The sequence below is a fragment of the Pleurodeles waltl genome, chromosome 7 (genome assembly GCF_031143425.1).
Source record: "Pleurodeles waltl isolate 20211129_DDA chromosome 7, aPleWal1.hap1.20221129, whole genome shotgun sequence".
NCBI classification, from domain to species: Eukaryota; Metazoa; Chordata; class Amphibia; order Caudata; family Salamandridae; genus Pleurodeles; species Pleurodeles waltl.
This window is the reverse complement of record NC_090446.1, coordinates 479,345,885-479,362,601: the sequence shown is the minus strand read 5'-3', so window position 1 is coordinate 479,362,601 and position 16,717 is coordinate 479,345,885. Positions and strand designations below refer to the sequence as shown.

Genomic DNA, 16,717 nt, shown 5'->3' with positions numbered 1-16,717 from the left:
TACCTGCTGGCAGACTGGAACCGGGGAACCCCTTCTCCATTGAAGCCTATGCATTTTAGGCACCACTTTGACCTCTGCACCTGACCGGCCCTGAGCGGCTGGTGTGGTAACTTTGGGGTTGCCCTGAACCCCCAACGGTGTGCTACCTTGGACCCAAACTTGAACCCCATAGGTGGTTTACTTACCTGCAAAAACTAACAAACTTACTCCCCCCAGGAACTGTTTAAAATTGCACGGTCTAGTTTTAAATTAGCTACATGTGATTTATGTGTAACTGTATATGCTATTTTGCTAATTCAAAGTTCCTAAAGTACCTACCTGCAATACCTTTCATTTGAAGTATTACATGTAAACCTTGAACCTGTGGTTCTTAAAATAAACTAAGAAAAGATATTTTTCTATACAAAAACCTATTGGCCTGGAATTGTCTCTGAGTGTGTTCCCCATTTATTGCTTGTGTGTACAACAAATGCTTAACACTACTCCTTTGATAAGCCTACTGCTCGACCGCAATACCACAAAACAGAGCATTAGAATGCTCTCTTTTTGCCACTATCTTACCTCTAAGGGGAACCTTTGGTCTCTGTGCATACTATTCCTTACTTTGAAATAGTGCATACAGAGCCAACTTCCAACACTGGCTTAAAAAGTCAACACTAAGTCTATATTCAACTTATACTACACCCGGTCTAAAATGACCAAATGGGGTGGTAGGTCTAGCGGTAACTGCAATCGATGTGGATGGGAGCAGGTCGAGATTGTATGTTCTTTTCATGTCACAAATTAGATTTGATGCGTGATATTGGGACCTTTATGGGATCTATCATTGGAGGGCAGGTCCAGATCACCCCAGTATTAATGATTTTGGGGGTGATGGATGGCTGAGAACAATGATGCAGTAAAGAAGCATATTTATTATTTGTTGCTATGGTGGTGGCCCAACTCTCCACTGCATCAGAATGCTTAATCCAGAGCCCCAATCATTTTCAATGTGGAGGTCTAGAATTTCAGCAGTATACAAGGTGGAAACCAATTTGTATAATGCAAGGGGCAAAACAAGCATGTATATGTGAGGTCATGAATTGGTCTACTGTTAATTGGTTGGAAGGTGTGACTAGGCAATGAGATAATCAAGGTGGCAATAGAGGTGCTGTCTGGGTGCAATACTAGGCAGATCACATGGGCCCTTTTTGTTTCTTCACAGATAACGTTTATTGTTAAACGATGATTTACAGTGATTATGGAGCTGCAATTTAGAACACTTGAGATTAGCAGCTACGCTATGACCATACTACTGTTATGCACCTGCACTTCACAACTGATTGATGTTTTAGTTCATGATCTTTGCTGAGGATTTCCACAGGTCACCTGATGTATTATGGATATGTGATGGTGATTATGCATTTGCACTTTATAGCAATGTTTATAGATATGCTATAAGTAAAACAATGCTGTTATACATCTGCACTGCAAAATGTATTGGTATTTATAGGTTGAAGCTATTGATGGCTGGATATCACTAGGGTATGGCTTGCTCCGCACTTCACTGAAGTATTCACTTGAACTTTTTCCCACTGGCTACAAATCAACAGGGCTCCCGGTTCTAGTCTAACCCTGTGCATTTTAAGAGCTAAAAGACGACATTGTACTGTAACCTTTGTAATACTTCAACCGATAATTGCTGACCGCTTTTATCGGTGTATCTTGTGCTCATGCTCTATAGACTTGGTTCACAAATTTGTGGAGGGGCCTGTATTTTATTATCTGCATACGTTCTGCGGTGTGCTTTTTTTCTTTGGTGGTTAAGTTTGCTGCGTATAAGGGTGAAGTAGCATGGTAAAAATCAATAAGGAATATTACTTAATCTATGCTGCTTACATGCTGGCAGCTTAGCATAAAAATGTGTTCAGTGGTGTGGTTTTTACTGCACAAATCAATCAACATCCATTCAGGCTGATTTTCGGTAATTATTTACACTTGTGAATTGTATTTTGTTCATTTTGGCCAATTCGCCATTGACCTCAGAGGAAGTAACAGTTGTTTGACCCAACTTTAAGACAGGACAGTAAGCTAAAGAATTTAACTATGGCTTTTGTAAACTGATTAAATGCTGGAATACGTCTGGACAATTTAATACGGTTTTGGAAACACTTAGGCCCGTATTTATACTGTTTTAGCGCCGCATTTGTGTCACTTTTTGCCGCAAAAGCGGTGCAAACCTGCAAAATACAAATTGTATTTTGGAAGTTTGCGCCGTTTTTGCGTCAAAAAGTGGCGCAAATGCGGCACTAAAAAAGTATAAATAGGGGCCTTAATTCTGACCAAGGGCACACTGGTGGTATTCCAGTCGGTCACTGAAGCAGCCACCAGAACAAACCACTGAAAACATAACTGTTCACCAATTTGTGAGCTTACTTTCACTGGAGTGAAAGTCACAATTTTGGAATTAAGTTTGAGGCTTTAAGGCACAAGGACATTCAAGTGGTCTTCCTTCTAGAAATACATAGTTGCCAACCCTGCAAAGTGGTGTGTTCAGAAATGGTATTTGCATTATTCCTACAGTTAAAAGCTTTTTGCTTTCCAGTAATTATATATTTTTTTTATAATGACAACGTAATCACTTTCAATAAAACAGTGAAACAAGCCTGTTGGTTCTGGCCCTTTTTACAGGGTCATCCCCAAATTTTGCCTGCCTCCTCCCCTTTTTCTGACTTTTTGTTCGCTTTAGGGCTCTGGGCACTTTATCACTGCTGACCAGTGTTAAAGTGCATGTGCTTTCCCTTCCAAATTTGATATGACTGCTTACACCAGATTGGCTCATTTAATTTACTTGCAAGCCTCCTGTATAGTGGTATCCCTTATATCCAGGGCATGTACATTAAATGCTACTAGCTGGCCTGCAGCGCAACTTGCGCCACCCACAGAAGTAGCCTTTCAAACCTGTCTCATGCCTGCCACTGCAGAGCCTGTGTGTGCAGTTTACCGCCAAAGTGGTTCAGAATCTATATTTGTTTGCCAGGAACTCCTTTTACTACATTGAGGTCATCCCTGAGGAAGCCCCTTGGTAGCCTTATGGGCATGGCGCTGTGTAGGTAAGCGGTAGGACATGTGCCTTTTTGAGTGGTATGTCCTGTTATTTGGTTTCTCACTGCTGCCTTCATAGGGTAGCATTAGGAATGCCCCTGCATATGACTAAGTGGTATTTTCTAATCTTTGAGCGTGGGCATATGCGGTCTGGTTGAAATGGCAGTGAGAAATGCTGCTTACTGCGGATTCCATATTAACATTTTATAAATTCCATTCTTAGCAAGTGGGCATTTTTCTGTGCTTATGACCCTTGTGATTTTACAGCATGACTCCAATCAACAACTGGGGTAGAGTGACAGCTTCACTTGGTGCATACTTTCCAGACAGCCATCACACAGGAGGGGCTAGTTGTAACAGAGGAGACATCTGCATACTATGTGGTCTTCATGGGTTGGTAGAGGCAGTGCTCACTCACGTTTGTATAAGCTGTGTCCTGCCCTGACAAGCTTGTTTACCCCCTACTGATGTCTGGAGCCGGTGTGGAGGAGAATAGACATGGAACTGGTTAGAGCCAGTAGGAAACTTCTAGAAGCTGGGCATACTGAGTATAAGTATAGTGGGTTGTGCCCAATGTTTCAACGCACTGTGTGGGATTTGTAACCAGACGCTGCTGGCTCTGCATAGTACACCAGAGGACTAGTGTAGTGCCAAGAGGGATCCGCTGCCTACAGACTGTTGGGTGGCTAAAGGGACTGCCACTCTGTAAAGTGACACTGCAGTCTGGTATGCAGCTGTTTTCCCATCTCTGGGTGTCCTCAGTGCTCTCCCAGGGGCCAGCCATGATTCCAGAGGGGGGGGGGGTGGAGTTGCAAAGGAGGAGAAAAAAGACCCCCCCATCCGCGGAGCACTATCCTTTACCCGGGGGGGGGGGGCTTCACAACCCAAGGAAGATGCCACATTTTACTGTGTTCTTTCATACTCCGTGTTTGCTATATTTCCCAACCTGATGCAATATGTGGTTTTTGCCTCACTTGGGTAATGTGAATATTCTCATAATCTGCTTTGTGTGCACTGAGAGGATGTGTTTTATGACATGTGCAAGTGGGAAATTATTCTTTGTGTTTGCACTCATGATGATCTGACAACTGCTTACTTAGCAGAGTATTACTGATTCATGTCTACTTATGTAGTAAGTAATACAGTTTATTTTTTTCTAATAACTGGTTGTGAAGTCTCCTTTTGTGGTCTCCTGAACAGATTAGGAGAAAAATTAGTCTCTAGGTCACTAAAGACCCTGGTGCGCATCACTGGCACTGCTACAAATTAATAGAGAAGGTGTGGTGGTATCTGCATTTTTAAAATATATTGCAGGGGGGAAGAAGGGCTATTGCATCCAGAGGCTCCAGGACTATTGCAGTGACGTCGGGCTCCTGCCATAGTTCCTGTCCAGGTCTGAACATTCACCCCCCCCCCCCAAATAAAATAGGCAGCTGTTGTCTGGTCTCTCGTACGCTAGGGCGTCATCCACATAAAGCAAGACTGCACCAGCTGGGGCCCCACACAGGACCTTCCCCATAGCAAGGTTTGGAGCGCACATGCTGTTGTCAGTCTTACCATTGCTGACACATTGAAATACCAATAAAGAAATTTAAAAAAATAACTGATCACCCTTTTAAACTTCTGTTTACATTACACCAAACAGGAACATGTGAGGTCACAAAACACCCATAAAAGCAGACACGCCCGGCAAAGTGTTTATTACAAATTGCTTCGAGCTGAGAAATACAAGGCAATAAAAAGCTTAAGGTGCTCCCCAAAGGGAATGATCTTTATACGAAAGAGACAATGATGGGACCCCTTTGCCTCAGTTCCCCTCGTTGATCCATTCGTTGGCGCAGCTAGTGTAAGAAATCAGCTCTTCTGGCTTGAACCACAAGTTGATCTCCTTTTTGGCACTTTCCACAGAGTCACTGCCATGGCATATGTTCCTATGGGAGGAAACAGACATTAGAGTGCAAAGAGCAGCACCTACAATTGATGCACACCATTACGACAGTTTGAAGGGTTCACAAAACCGAGGACAGTGCCGATATGAGAAACCTGAAGACTACACATACTGGAAAAAAATAACAGCAAATTGATAGACGTGGGCTTGGTAAAAACTGCTTTCGAAACAAGTAGTTTTAACATCTTGGATGGTTTCGTTCAAGTAACCTGCCTGCATCAGAAGATAGGTCCGTGCCCACAGTCGGCAATAAAGGGACTAGGAGGCAGAAGAGATTAATGTGCGTGTATTAATTTACCATCACCCCACACAAAAAGCTTAAGGTTGGACTACTAGGGAAAGAGTTGAAAGAATGCAAAAAAAACACACCACAAATAGATAAGCTTTCATTGTTCACTTAACTGAGATGCGATTTTAACGAACCGGTTTCAAATCAGCCTCGCATGGCAGTCATTTCCACATCAGGCAATGTTCTAGTAGGGTCTGGGGCAAACATGGCTGCAAGGCCTCTGCCATGGGAACAGGGGTAATTTGCCTACGTTGTCCTGGAGTCCGCCCACGCTGCTATGGTTCTGCAAACTGGGCCAAATACGCCCTCAGCAAGTGACTGCGATACATAATCATAGCCCTCCCAGGAATAATTGAAAAGCATGAGCTTAAAACCCAATCACCAGCTCTAGAACCGACTGTTCCAACTCAGTTTACAAAAAGGTACTTTAATCTATGCACAAAACAATGCTACAAAGGAACGGATCATACAAACACTGGCAATTCTGTTACTACACCTTAAAGCTGTCGTCCAATCTATGAAAATGTTGCTGTTTGCAGACTGATAACAGGTGTCTACCTCCCTTCTGGCACTCAGTGGTTAGATCACAAAGGACCACTGGGGGTGGGAGGGGGCAACTTGCTCTCAGCGCACTGGATAGTGACAACAGAAGACCAGAGACAGGCCTCAGCTCAAAAGGTTTTTTTCACGTTGAAAAATAAGCTACTCTTAGCAAAAGAGCCAAGTGAATTTGTAACAGCCTCTTCTACTTTGCCCCTGCTTTAAAGGCAGGGTCTCCTCCATCCAGCTTCAGGAATATGCTTATCTTATAGGGAAAAGGCTTGTTAAACATTCAAGCCGACAAAGCCTAAACACTTTACATAAAGCAGGAGATAAAAGCAGATGCCGGTTCCCTGTACACATTGTTCCAATCTGCTTGCGAGGAGTCTGAAAGGATGGCTGCCACTGAATTATCAAAGTAAATGTCTCTGCAACGAGGAAAACTGAAAAAAAGGAAAAAAGCTGTGTGGGGAGGGGGGCCGGGGCAGGCGGGTTGGGGTTTAAGGGAGGCCAACCAATCTGCAATCAGAACACATTAGCCAGCAACTGCCAGAAAAGCCCGCGAGTAAGCTGCCTTTAACAGACTACAATCGACTAAAACCAACAATCCCATAAACGCAGCACTAGCGCAAATAATTCAAGTCTCCACACCTGCAATTCTTTAGAAACTACACACTTTGTATTAAGTCAATCGTGTTCTCGTTTGGATTTTTTTTTTTTACTGGCCGTGCACTCTGGGGCCAATGAGACTTTTCCCGGAAATTGGGGGGGGGGGGGGGGGGGGGGGGGGGGGGGGGAGAGAGTAAATACATTAATTAGTCCTCTGTACCAGAGCTGCACATTTTCTTACAGCAGCAACTAATCACATGAGAGCAATGACAAATACAGAGGGAAGCTCTCGTCAGGGAAACCTTTTCATCATGTGTTCATATCCACAGGGAGTGAGTGACTCATTTGATGTCGGCAAAGACGTTCCTCCCTGGGCCACATGCACACCATTTACATCACGTACCTGCCAACCTGGACGCAGAAGTCTCCCCGGATGGTCCCAGGCTTGGAATCAACAGGGTTGGTCTCTCCCAGCATTACCCTGCCTGTCTTCACCACATTAAAGCCTTCCCAGACCTGAAAAAAGTAAGCAGTAACCTTCAAGCAAAATATATTTGTCACATGGTCAATTAAACAACCCATCGTGTTTGTTCCCTGGAATTCCACTGCACAGAGCTCCTACTGTACATATTCTACCAGTAAATGTATGGCATTCACGTGGAGTGAATTCTCAAGTTAGACTACCCAAGCAATCACATGGGAAACATTAAAGCTTGTAAGAACTGCAAAACATTCAGGGTGATTCTAATACACGGTGCTGCGTTTACTCAACTGAATGCGAGACTGAAGAGATGTCCCCGTATGCGCAAGTATCAAGTACAACAGATCAGCTTGCATGGAGGCTCCATCTTACCTGTGCAGTCAATCCGAGCCCCAGTTCCCATGTTTGTCATGTGCTGACTATTTGCAGAGCAGCATATGCCTACACAAATGTAGGCAGAGCAGAAATACAGGATTTTGATGCCTGTACTTGCTCTTTTGCTGTCCCTCCCAACTAGAGTACAGATAGCACTCCCCCACATACCCCCCTCCTCCCTCCCAAAAGGGAATTAAAACTTGCCAGGGGCAAACTTGAAGGAGAAAGTTAGTGGTGATTCAAATAAAGGATCAATGATGCATCTTGCCACAAAATCCTTACAAAATTGTGGTGTAGACTGTGGCTGCTCTACAAGTCTCCAAGCATGATTATGCATCTGGAAAGACACTGTTCTCTAGCGGAACGTGCACAGACTTCACTGTTCAAAAGATGATAAACAGCCATGGAAGACCTAGTCTGTTCTTTGTGGCCAGATGGACGGCTGTTGACAAATTAAGATTTGGTCATGTGAAAGGCCAGAGTCTGCTGGTAGTCAGGCCAAGTTACTTTGCCCGGCTTACCAAGGCTATTAAAATAGGTACATAAATAAAACAAAAGCAGAAAACAGTTACATAGGCAAACTAGACATTAAAAATGAAATATAAAATGCATTACTATTTGATGAATTAAAAAAATTCAGTGACCCTTTGAAAGTCGGCAGCAGCTCATCCTCAAAAGAACCCACATCACACCCCACCTCAAGAAGCTCAAGAAGCTACACTGACTCCTGATCCAGTAGAGATCCCAGTTAAAGATGCTGACCCACGCACAAACCCCTGCACAATGAACAGCATCCATCAGCAAACTCCTGACCTCTGCTTCCTCACCAATACAACCCCCCCCCCCCCCCCCCCCAAGATCCACCAACTGACAGAGGAGGCACTTTCTCGCTTGGCTGCCAAGGCATTGAGCAGCCTTTCACTGCACCTCAGGACCACCCACTCACAACAGCAATTCTGGAAATAACTCAAGACCTGGATATTTGAGTGAACAAACCATGCAACAGCCAACATCTCCAGCACCTCAAGACGATTTGATGCACTTTAATGTTGATTGATTAACTTCTAAGATACAGGGCTCAAACTCCCTTAAAGTTCCTGCATCTTACTGTTGCAGTTAGAAAGGAGCAAATGCCACAAAATGTCAGACTGGAGATGCATCGGAGCATCTCCAAGTTTGCTAAAAATCAAGCGTTTTAAAATAGTCTAATAGTGATACAAAAGTAGGGGTTATAACATTTTTAAAGAAACAAAATGGCTAAAAGTCTGTTCTGAGAGCCCATCACAGGGATATGCTGATGTCTGGCACCCCCAGTAGACCAAAGTACTAAGGAAGCTCATTAACATGGATGCAGTATCCACCCTGAACCAAAATAGGGATGTATTCAACTCTCCAGCTACTTTGAGACCAACCAGTTGCTTCATTCAACACAATCTGGATTTCATCCAGGCTACAGCACCAAATCCACATTGGAAGCGCGATACCATTAAAATGACGAGACGCCCATCTGCTGTTCCCAAAACTGGCATTGTTAAAAACACCCAGGTAGTTAAAATCATACACCGTGCCAAATGAGTGCTCCTTCACCATTAATCTGCAAAGTTTTCTTGTCTGGCCCATATGCCATAATGTGAGACTCCCCAAAGCTGGTGACCAGGTCAAGTAACCCCCCCTTAAGAGTAAAATGATTCGACCAGCAGAGCTCAAAAAATCCACTTGACCACTCATTTTTTTATCACGTCGAGCTATTCTCATCCCTTTTGGCAAGTTGCCACTGAACAGGTGTCGTGTTCAGTTGAAAAGTGGAGGGGCTATAAAAGATGCCTTTAAATAGTGTTATGTCAATTTTGCTTTGTGTTCACAGACAGAGGTCAAAAGTCAGTTTCTTACAATTCATTTTCCTTCTGACTGCAGAGTTCCAGGACTTTGAGGTGAACTGTGGGACCTGCTGCTTTAAATGTAAAATAAAAAGGATATAGGATGTCAGGTTTTTCCGAACACATTTAAATGTGTAAGTATATTTCAGTAGTTTGGAAGGTCCTTTGTTTTGTGCAATTAAAAATATTTCAGTAGGATGAAAACTAATCAGAATAGTTTACATGTTGAGGTGCAAAGGATGTTTTCTGAAAAAGCATTTTCAGAGATTAATACACTATAGTTTTCAGTAATTAAGAGGTTATTGGACATTTCTTGGAATGATAGTGTGTAGATGACAGTATGTTACCACATCATGGTTTAGTAATATATTTATTAAAAACAGAAACACTTCTGCCCTGATGGCAATGTTGTTACACTATACATTAGTTAGGTCTAGTAACATGATTTTTTGAGCCCTGACCAGCGTACACAATTCTTTGGGGTCTATGCCCCAAGTACTGCATTGCCTGCATAAACCAGCACCAGTATAGGTACCCCAAGACAATCACTGGAGAGTTTGGATATGGTGGGGCACAGGTTGTTGATATGACAGGTGGGGTCCGAAATAAACCCTTGGTGTACCCTTAGGGGTAAGAGGAGGGAAGGGGTTAACAGTCAAGACATTTTTCACCTGGGTGATGTTTACTAGCTTAAACTTGGGCAAACTATTCCAAAATCTTGTCCTTTTCAGTTTGGGTTCTGCCAGGGGCTGGATACAGTGGAGGAGTGCTTTAACCTTTATTGGCAAGTATACGGTCGCCAGGTGCTGCTGCTGTAACTGGTCTTTATGGATTTGTCAATAGCATTTGACTATCAATCGACCTAAACTGTGGCTGATGTTGGATTTGTGGGTTGAAGCCGCATTAGTGAATTTTGTGTGTTAATCACACAGAATTTAGTAGTGAGGGTTTGGTCTGACAGGAGGGACTTTAGCCTATTTGGTTCTCAACATGTAAGAGGACCCTCCACCATTGGGTGGCCCCATCCATTCCTAATATGAGGAATCTTCAGTTTGTCTGGATATTTCAATGGTGCTAGTTGGTGAATAGTCTAAATGCAGATTCCTCACTGTCCTCCCACCTCTACTGAGGTGTCTGCTGATCACCTTAAGGTCCCAAGTTAAGTAGTCGCACGATCACCTGTAAATATATTTTTCCCTTCAAATGTTCTATGTGAGGGAATCGAAAAAGATCAAGAAATGGATGTCAGCAAGCAGGGGTGGGGCTTATGTGAAGCTCCACAACACTGTTTGAAGTCACCATGAAGCCATATAATGCCACCTACTTGTACTCTGGGAGCATTGCTTAAAAAAAAAAAAAGTCTCTGGACCCAGTATGGTGCTAGGGAATATTCTAGAGAGGAGAAATCTGGCTACAATATAGACTATGAACTAGAAAGAGGTTACCAATGTTAATTACCAATTTATAGAGCTCTAGGGAGGAAAAAAGGGCTAGGACAACATGATGTACGAGTAAAAAAGAGTTCATACTGGTTCAGCTGCAAAACTATTGTGCACTGAAAACCGTGGCAGGCTCATCCAAGAGGATTTACACCAAGTAGTTTCCAGAAACTAGGGCCTGGTTTACCTCAGGATCTTTTAGGACATACTTTGGCCTTTTCATTCTACATTCTAGGAAGCTGGCTGGAGCTAACTCAAGAATCTTTATTGGTATGAGGAAATTGGAATTCTAGGTCAGCATACAAATGCCATTAAAAAAACTTTAAATGAGTAACTCCATATTTTCATAGTAGGGATATACACATCATAGACCATTCTACACTCACCATAGGCACAACAGGGCCGGAGCCCATGTATTTAACCAAACCGGAGTAGAAAGGGCGATCCTTCAGGTCAATGTAGTGTTCCTTCAGAAGTTCATCGGAAGCCTGCAAGTGGCAAAGAAAGTATTGTTACCTGGGTGATGAGACTTCAACCCTGGTCATGCCAGTGATCTGAGCACAGCAGTTCACACCCAATATCACAGTAGATCATTACCCAATTAATGTGTATGCATAGTTAGACCCCATCACTTGTGTACACAAAACGCAAACAAACCAAAGACTCACCTGCATAAACTTCATTGCCACCATTCGGTAACCCTTCTGCTCAAAGCGCTTGATTATCTCTCCTACCAGGCCCCGTTGAACGCCATCTGGCTTGATGCAAATGAAGGTACGTTCTGTAATACCGTTACCAGACATGTTCCTAGAAGAAGGCAAGAGGGTTACAAAACTTAACATTGTTCATAAGGAGGTGTACATCGAAGTAAACAAATTGGGCTCCCTACACAAGTCAGCTTCAAATCTAAATGTTAACTTTTCATACAAAAACTAAGGTTTAACAAAAATGCATCAGCCATTTTTAATCGGACCGAGTTAAAAAAAAAGCACTTCGCAGAAAAAGCAGAATCTAGCCTATTCAAAAGTACAATTTAAACCACAAAACTGGAGATTCTAGAATAAAGTTAGAGCTGCAGATTGAATAACTTCTAAGGTAGTCTGACTTCTCGATCACTGTAAGTCTATCCCATTATACGGGCACAGCAAGGAGGTTTCTCTGGAGATCTGACTAGGCTCCCTGATTAAGCCAGGTCAGGAGATAACAGGTCTGTTCTGAGTATCGTCTGTCACTGCGGATTACAATGGACAGAGAAAGGAGGCTGAAGAATGAGGTGAACTGCAATATCCTAACGTATTAGAAAGGTTATGTTATTCCTTATAATACATCTTCAAACCATCACCCCTCCCACAAACTACTTGCATCACTGGTATCTTGCACTTGTGTATATTACAGACATAGATAAAGCATCACCTGCACTGCAAACGTGTTTGCAAAATTAAAATTCTAATTCGAATCAGATTAAGAAGGTTATGACTCAGATTCTATGGATACATGCAGAGACCTGATTGTTCTGGTCATTCTATACCATGGAAAAACATGGTGCCATAAATACCTTTCTACTGGTCACATTTTGTTATTCAAAAAAGATCAGAAGACAACTAGTTCCTGTTTTTCTTTTTTAAACTTCTGCTGAATGATGTTCCCGATGGCATGCCTTTCACCTTGGCTGCTCGCACCATATTGAGGTCAGAATTCAACTGCAATAACTTAGTTGAGCAGATACATTATTTCTTAATTACAGGTGAACGAAAGACTACTCCATTGCCGTACATTATATGGATAATGTAAGGCAATTAAGGAGATCCTTGATCATGTAAAACAAGAAAGCATACGCTGTTCCTTTATAAGTTCACATAACTCAAGGTGACATGCAATAAATAGCCTTCTAATGTATTAGAAGATACTTTATCCCTTGTAAGTACGGCCACAGCATCACCCTTCCCACAAAATGCTTAAATCCTTAGCATTGCTCTTCATATGAAAGAACGCCCGTACACGTAATTGCGCTATCTAGTGCCAAATAAACACCAAAATGCAGTTAAGATATGTTGCTTAAGGATGCTGGAATTCGTTTAATACAAGTCAGATTTTGAAAAAGTTGTAGCTCAGAATGTACAAGCCTGCAGAGATTTTTCCCTATAATTACACAAAACATTAAAAAAACATTTCCTTAAGTATTCCCTTTCTGCTCATCGAGCAGATATAAAACAGAAGAAAAAAAAAACGGTTTCGTATTTGAATCTGCATCTTTATACACCGTTTCCTGAAATACCCCTGGGCTGCTGGATCTGGCCGGAGACCCTGACATCGGACCTAAAAAGGTCCTTAGTTATTGCAGTTTAGGCAACTTCATGCCTTCCTTGCAAGAGACTGAGCTAGAACGTGCCTGCAAACAAACCGGAGATATTATGTACTCTTCCATGTATTCTAAAAATATCAAACCAACTGAGAACAGAAAACACTGCAGCTAAACGAGAATCAAGACCATGGCAAATAAGTTTCAGGAAGAAAAAACCCTCAAAGGCATAACAATCCTTTAGGTTATACATCCTAGGTGAACTTCCTGAAGAGTAGATTTCCTCAAACCTAGCATTTCAGAAATGTTGCACCGGATCAGGCATCCAAAACAAACGTTTCAAGGGCAAATACAAACATTAGTCACATACATATTAAAATAATGGAGAGATGACGTTAGGCAGGACGAAGGCTAAGAAAAGCGTGAGGTTGCACACGATTAGTAGCTCTGAACAGAGGTGGGACTTAACTAGCAGGTACACAAGGAAATTGTTTACAAGCCCAATACAAAGAGCTGATTGGTATACAGTGTAACGTCTTAGCCAGGAGTAATGGCTTTATGCAGCAAGTTTGGAACCATTTCGCAGGAAGTGGGCCAGTGTACTGAAGTGGGAAAGAAACGTGGCCAAACCAGTCTGCCAGGGTTAGAGTTTATAAAATAAAGAAACCGACTGAGGCGAGTCCAACGACAACTCTTTACTCTGATTAATCTCGTTCTGCAGGAGCCATCTATAACATTCTCATGGGAAATGCTGCCAAGTTACATTTCTGAGTCATCGTGAACCTTTAAGAAAGGTTGACCAGCTGATATCTGGGTTCCAACCTCAAGTAGGGATTAAGCAGCCGCAGACAAATAAGCCGTTGTGTAAAATGAATGTTTACTGGACCCGTGTTGCATGTGCGCTTCTTTATAGTGGAGTCCCACTAAACACCCTACTTTCGGCAAAATTACGAGCCTAGTCCATTTATAATAGATAATGTTTCTGGTTTTGGAGAAAATATGACTTCGGGTCTGAGTTTCTTTACTACATCAGATTTTCTATATAAACTCGCCGCACTTGGCTTGTAGATGACATGCTATTGGCCTACTAAAACTGACAACAAAATTCCACCCATTTTGCTCCCAAGAGATGTTTTTTTTTATCCAACACTTAATACGCTGCTCTTGCAGGGTGTCATTTCACAACTGCAAATGGTCATTACCATAGCACTCCGCAAATACACATCAGCAGGCTTCCTGACACTTCAATCCTTGACAGTAGGTGGCACACCCGTCTGGGAAACACGCCAGTCCTTCGTAATTATTTCCCTTCAAAACTTAGCTATACTGTCTCCGCAAGCCACCGATGGCTTCTGCAGGCAGCGAGACTCCATGTTATCTCTGAAGACGAGGGGGTTGGGCGGTCTCGAAGGCAAGGATTACTTCAATGCACTAATCCTGGCTGCCCGATTTCACCCACACAAAAATGCTTTTTAAACCGTAAGCTCTAGCTGAGATTTGATCCCCGGGGAGACAAGGCACGAAAATCATGTTGCACGCCCTGCCACCACTACTTCACTTGCAGTCACAGCGGGCCACCGTTACCATAACTTCATAGCCACAGAGCCGTGGAAGCGCAGGGTCGAGCCAGAACACGATACCAGTCTTCAGTGTAACTTACAGTGGCGAAAAGCCCAAGCCCCCACAGTCAAGTGTCCTAAGGGGGACACCCTGCTCTGAAAGCTGGGCTACTAGACGCTTGAAATCACAGTCCTTAAGGATAACATGGTATCAATTCATAATAAGTCAGTCCTTCGAACGTCCAAGTTAAAGGAAGCGTTTGTCCGCTGGTCAATTATAAGTCCATAGTAGACATCTGTGCACTACACAAGCAGTTTATACAATATTCCTAGCTCGAACCTAGAGGCTGAAAATGGCATCAACAACGGTAAATTATGCTGCAGCATGCAGGGCTTCCTAAGAAAGAAAAGTGCTAACGTGAGAAGACCCGATACGAGGATGTCACTCATTCAAACAGGAGCTACAGAAAGACTGGAAGGCCCCCTCCTATAAACCCAACATGTAATCTGTGAGTAGGGCCATCCTTAAACTGCCATGTGTACTGAAATTATATTTTTACAGAAAAAAGTTGATGCAAGACCCTTCTTCCGGATTACTACATAGTAATGCATCTGGACGGCACAAGTAGATAAGATGCATTCAGAAGAAACCCCCATAAAACATTACAAAGTTCCTGAGTGCATCCGTGCGTTGCTATTCATAGTGCCAAATACATAACCCCTTGTCCCTGTCGGTTTATGCTAGACTTTTATAAATCGGGAACTCTTACTCACCTCCACTATATACACTCAATAAAAAAGACGACAGCAGTCGATATTTCACCCTTCCCCGCCAAAAAACAAAACTTTCTCACTGTAACAAACCTGCTACAACTCCGATCCACACAAGCTCTCAAACTCTTATTAGGCACTTAAACGTGCCACCAGAACTTAAAAAAATAATCCATTATTTTTAGAATAAATCTAGATCACAACCAAAAGAAAAAACTAAGTAAACCTTCAACCCACTTCGATTTCTTCCTCAGACCTGTCCTTGCTCATGCGATATGACGTCCCCTTTAAACCCAAACAGCTGATCATTTAAAATAGAATGTAAACTGAAATAAAGTATTTAGACAAAAGTCACTATATACACCAACACGTGGCCAATCACTAATAGCAGAGCGATATATTCCGTAAAAAGCTAGCAGAACAGAGAACCGGTGAATCATCACGGAAATGCGTGCGTTAAACATCTACCACCACTAATGGCAAAATGGGGCTCCTCAGAAGGAAGCGGGTGGAAGGGATAGTGCGAAACCACAAGTCTCCATTTATTACAAATACAAAGAATATGGGATAAAAGGTAAACCTGCAAGTAGCACCGTAGGGCACTCCGCCTACCATTTCGGAACGCGGCAAAGCCCAACCACCTCCCTACCACCCAAGATTAGATAGCCGCAGCCAGCATCATGAAAGATAAGGACAAAAAAATAAACATATATAAGGAAGCGGGCTCAGCTATCCGGAAACATGGAACCCGGTTATGGCCATGCATCCGTTTCAACGGGTCACGGTACACAAAGGGAGCGCGGTTTCACGTATAGAGAAGCGGTGACGCTCAGCCGAAGAAAAGTCACCGCCGCACCGTGAAAGTGTTTTACCTTAAAGGGTGGTAGGTACGTGTACGGCAATTACAATTGAAGACTAGGGTGTGCGTGGAGGGAGAGGAGCTGAGGAGGCTCCGAAGAACTGCGGAAAGGAAATAAGTGTTGCTGTAAACTGGACTCCAAACTCTGTTGTACCTGCTGCAGGAGTGATAGATTTCCTCCGTCGACAGAAGCAGCGGCGGGCGAAGGAGAGCAAAAGAGAGTGGGAGAGGCAACCGGAAGTTATATACTGCCTGTGAGCTGCCGGCATCGTTTCGCCGGTTCCCGTTGGCTCACTTGAGATGCTGCCTTTCCCCTTCCGCCATCTTATTGGCTGCGGACGCGTGACTGTAATCGACAGCCACGCCCACGTATCGCTTCACACCCTGAGGGTGGAGCAGGATATGATCAGGGGAGAGAGAGACAGAGAGAGAGAGAGACTACTTCCCATTAGAGGAATATTCCTTAGCGTCTACCAAAGACTACGTAACAAAGACGTCAGGTCCAATCTAAGTGCGTTATGTCCAAGTTCACCTTCAGCGCCGGTAACAGCAGCTGCTGTAGTTGCTATGAAATTCTGTTGGTTCTG

General features: G+C 43.2%; 1 protein-coding gene across 1 annotated transcript; it reads right to left on the bottom strand.

Annotated features, from left to right (window-relative positions):
* Nucleotides 1-4,767: 4,767 nt before the first annotated feature.
* On the bottom strand, nucleotides 4,768-16,437 carry LOC138304224 (nucleoside diphosphate kinase B-like). The gene is made up of 5 exons (XM_069244106.1): nucleotides 16,285-16,437; nucleotides 11,311-11,449; nucleotides 11,029-11,130; nucleotides 6,874-6,986; nucleotides 4,768-5,015 (listed from the first exon to the last, which is right to left on the bottom strand). Exons 2-5 carry the CDS (start codon nucleotides 11,443-11,445, stop codon nucleotides 4,892-4,894), a joined length of 474 nt encoding a protein of 157 aa, XP_069100207.1. The 5' UTR covers nucleotides 11,446-11,449; nucleotides 16,285-16,437; the 3' UTR covers nucleotides 4,768-4,891.
* Between the last annotated feature and the right edge of the window lie 280 nt (nucleotides 16,438-16,717).

What these genes read in the sequence shown, in the direction of transcription:
- LOC138304224 (XM_069244106.1), bottom strand. Translation starts at nt 11,445, where the DNA reads ATGTCTGGTAACGGTATTACAGAACGTACCTTCATTTGCATCAAGCCA. An exon ending in TGGCAATGAAGTTTATGCAG is followed by an intron (nt 11,131 to 11,310) that starts GTGAGTCTTTGG and finishes TGCCACTTGCAG; the next exon opens with GCTTCCGATGAACTTCTGAA. An exon ending in CCGGCCCTGTTGTGCCTATG is followed by an intron (nt 6,987 to 11,028) that starts GTGAGTGTAGAA and finishes TACTTTTTTCAG; the next exon opens with GTCTGGGAAGGCTTTAATGT.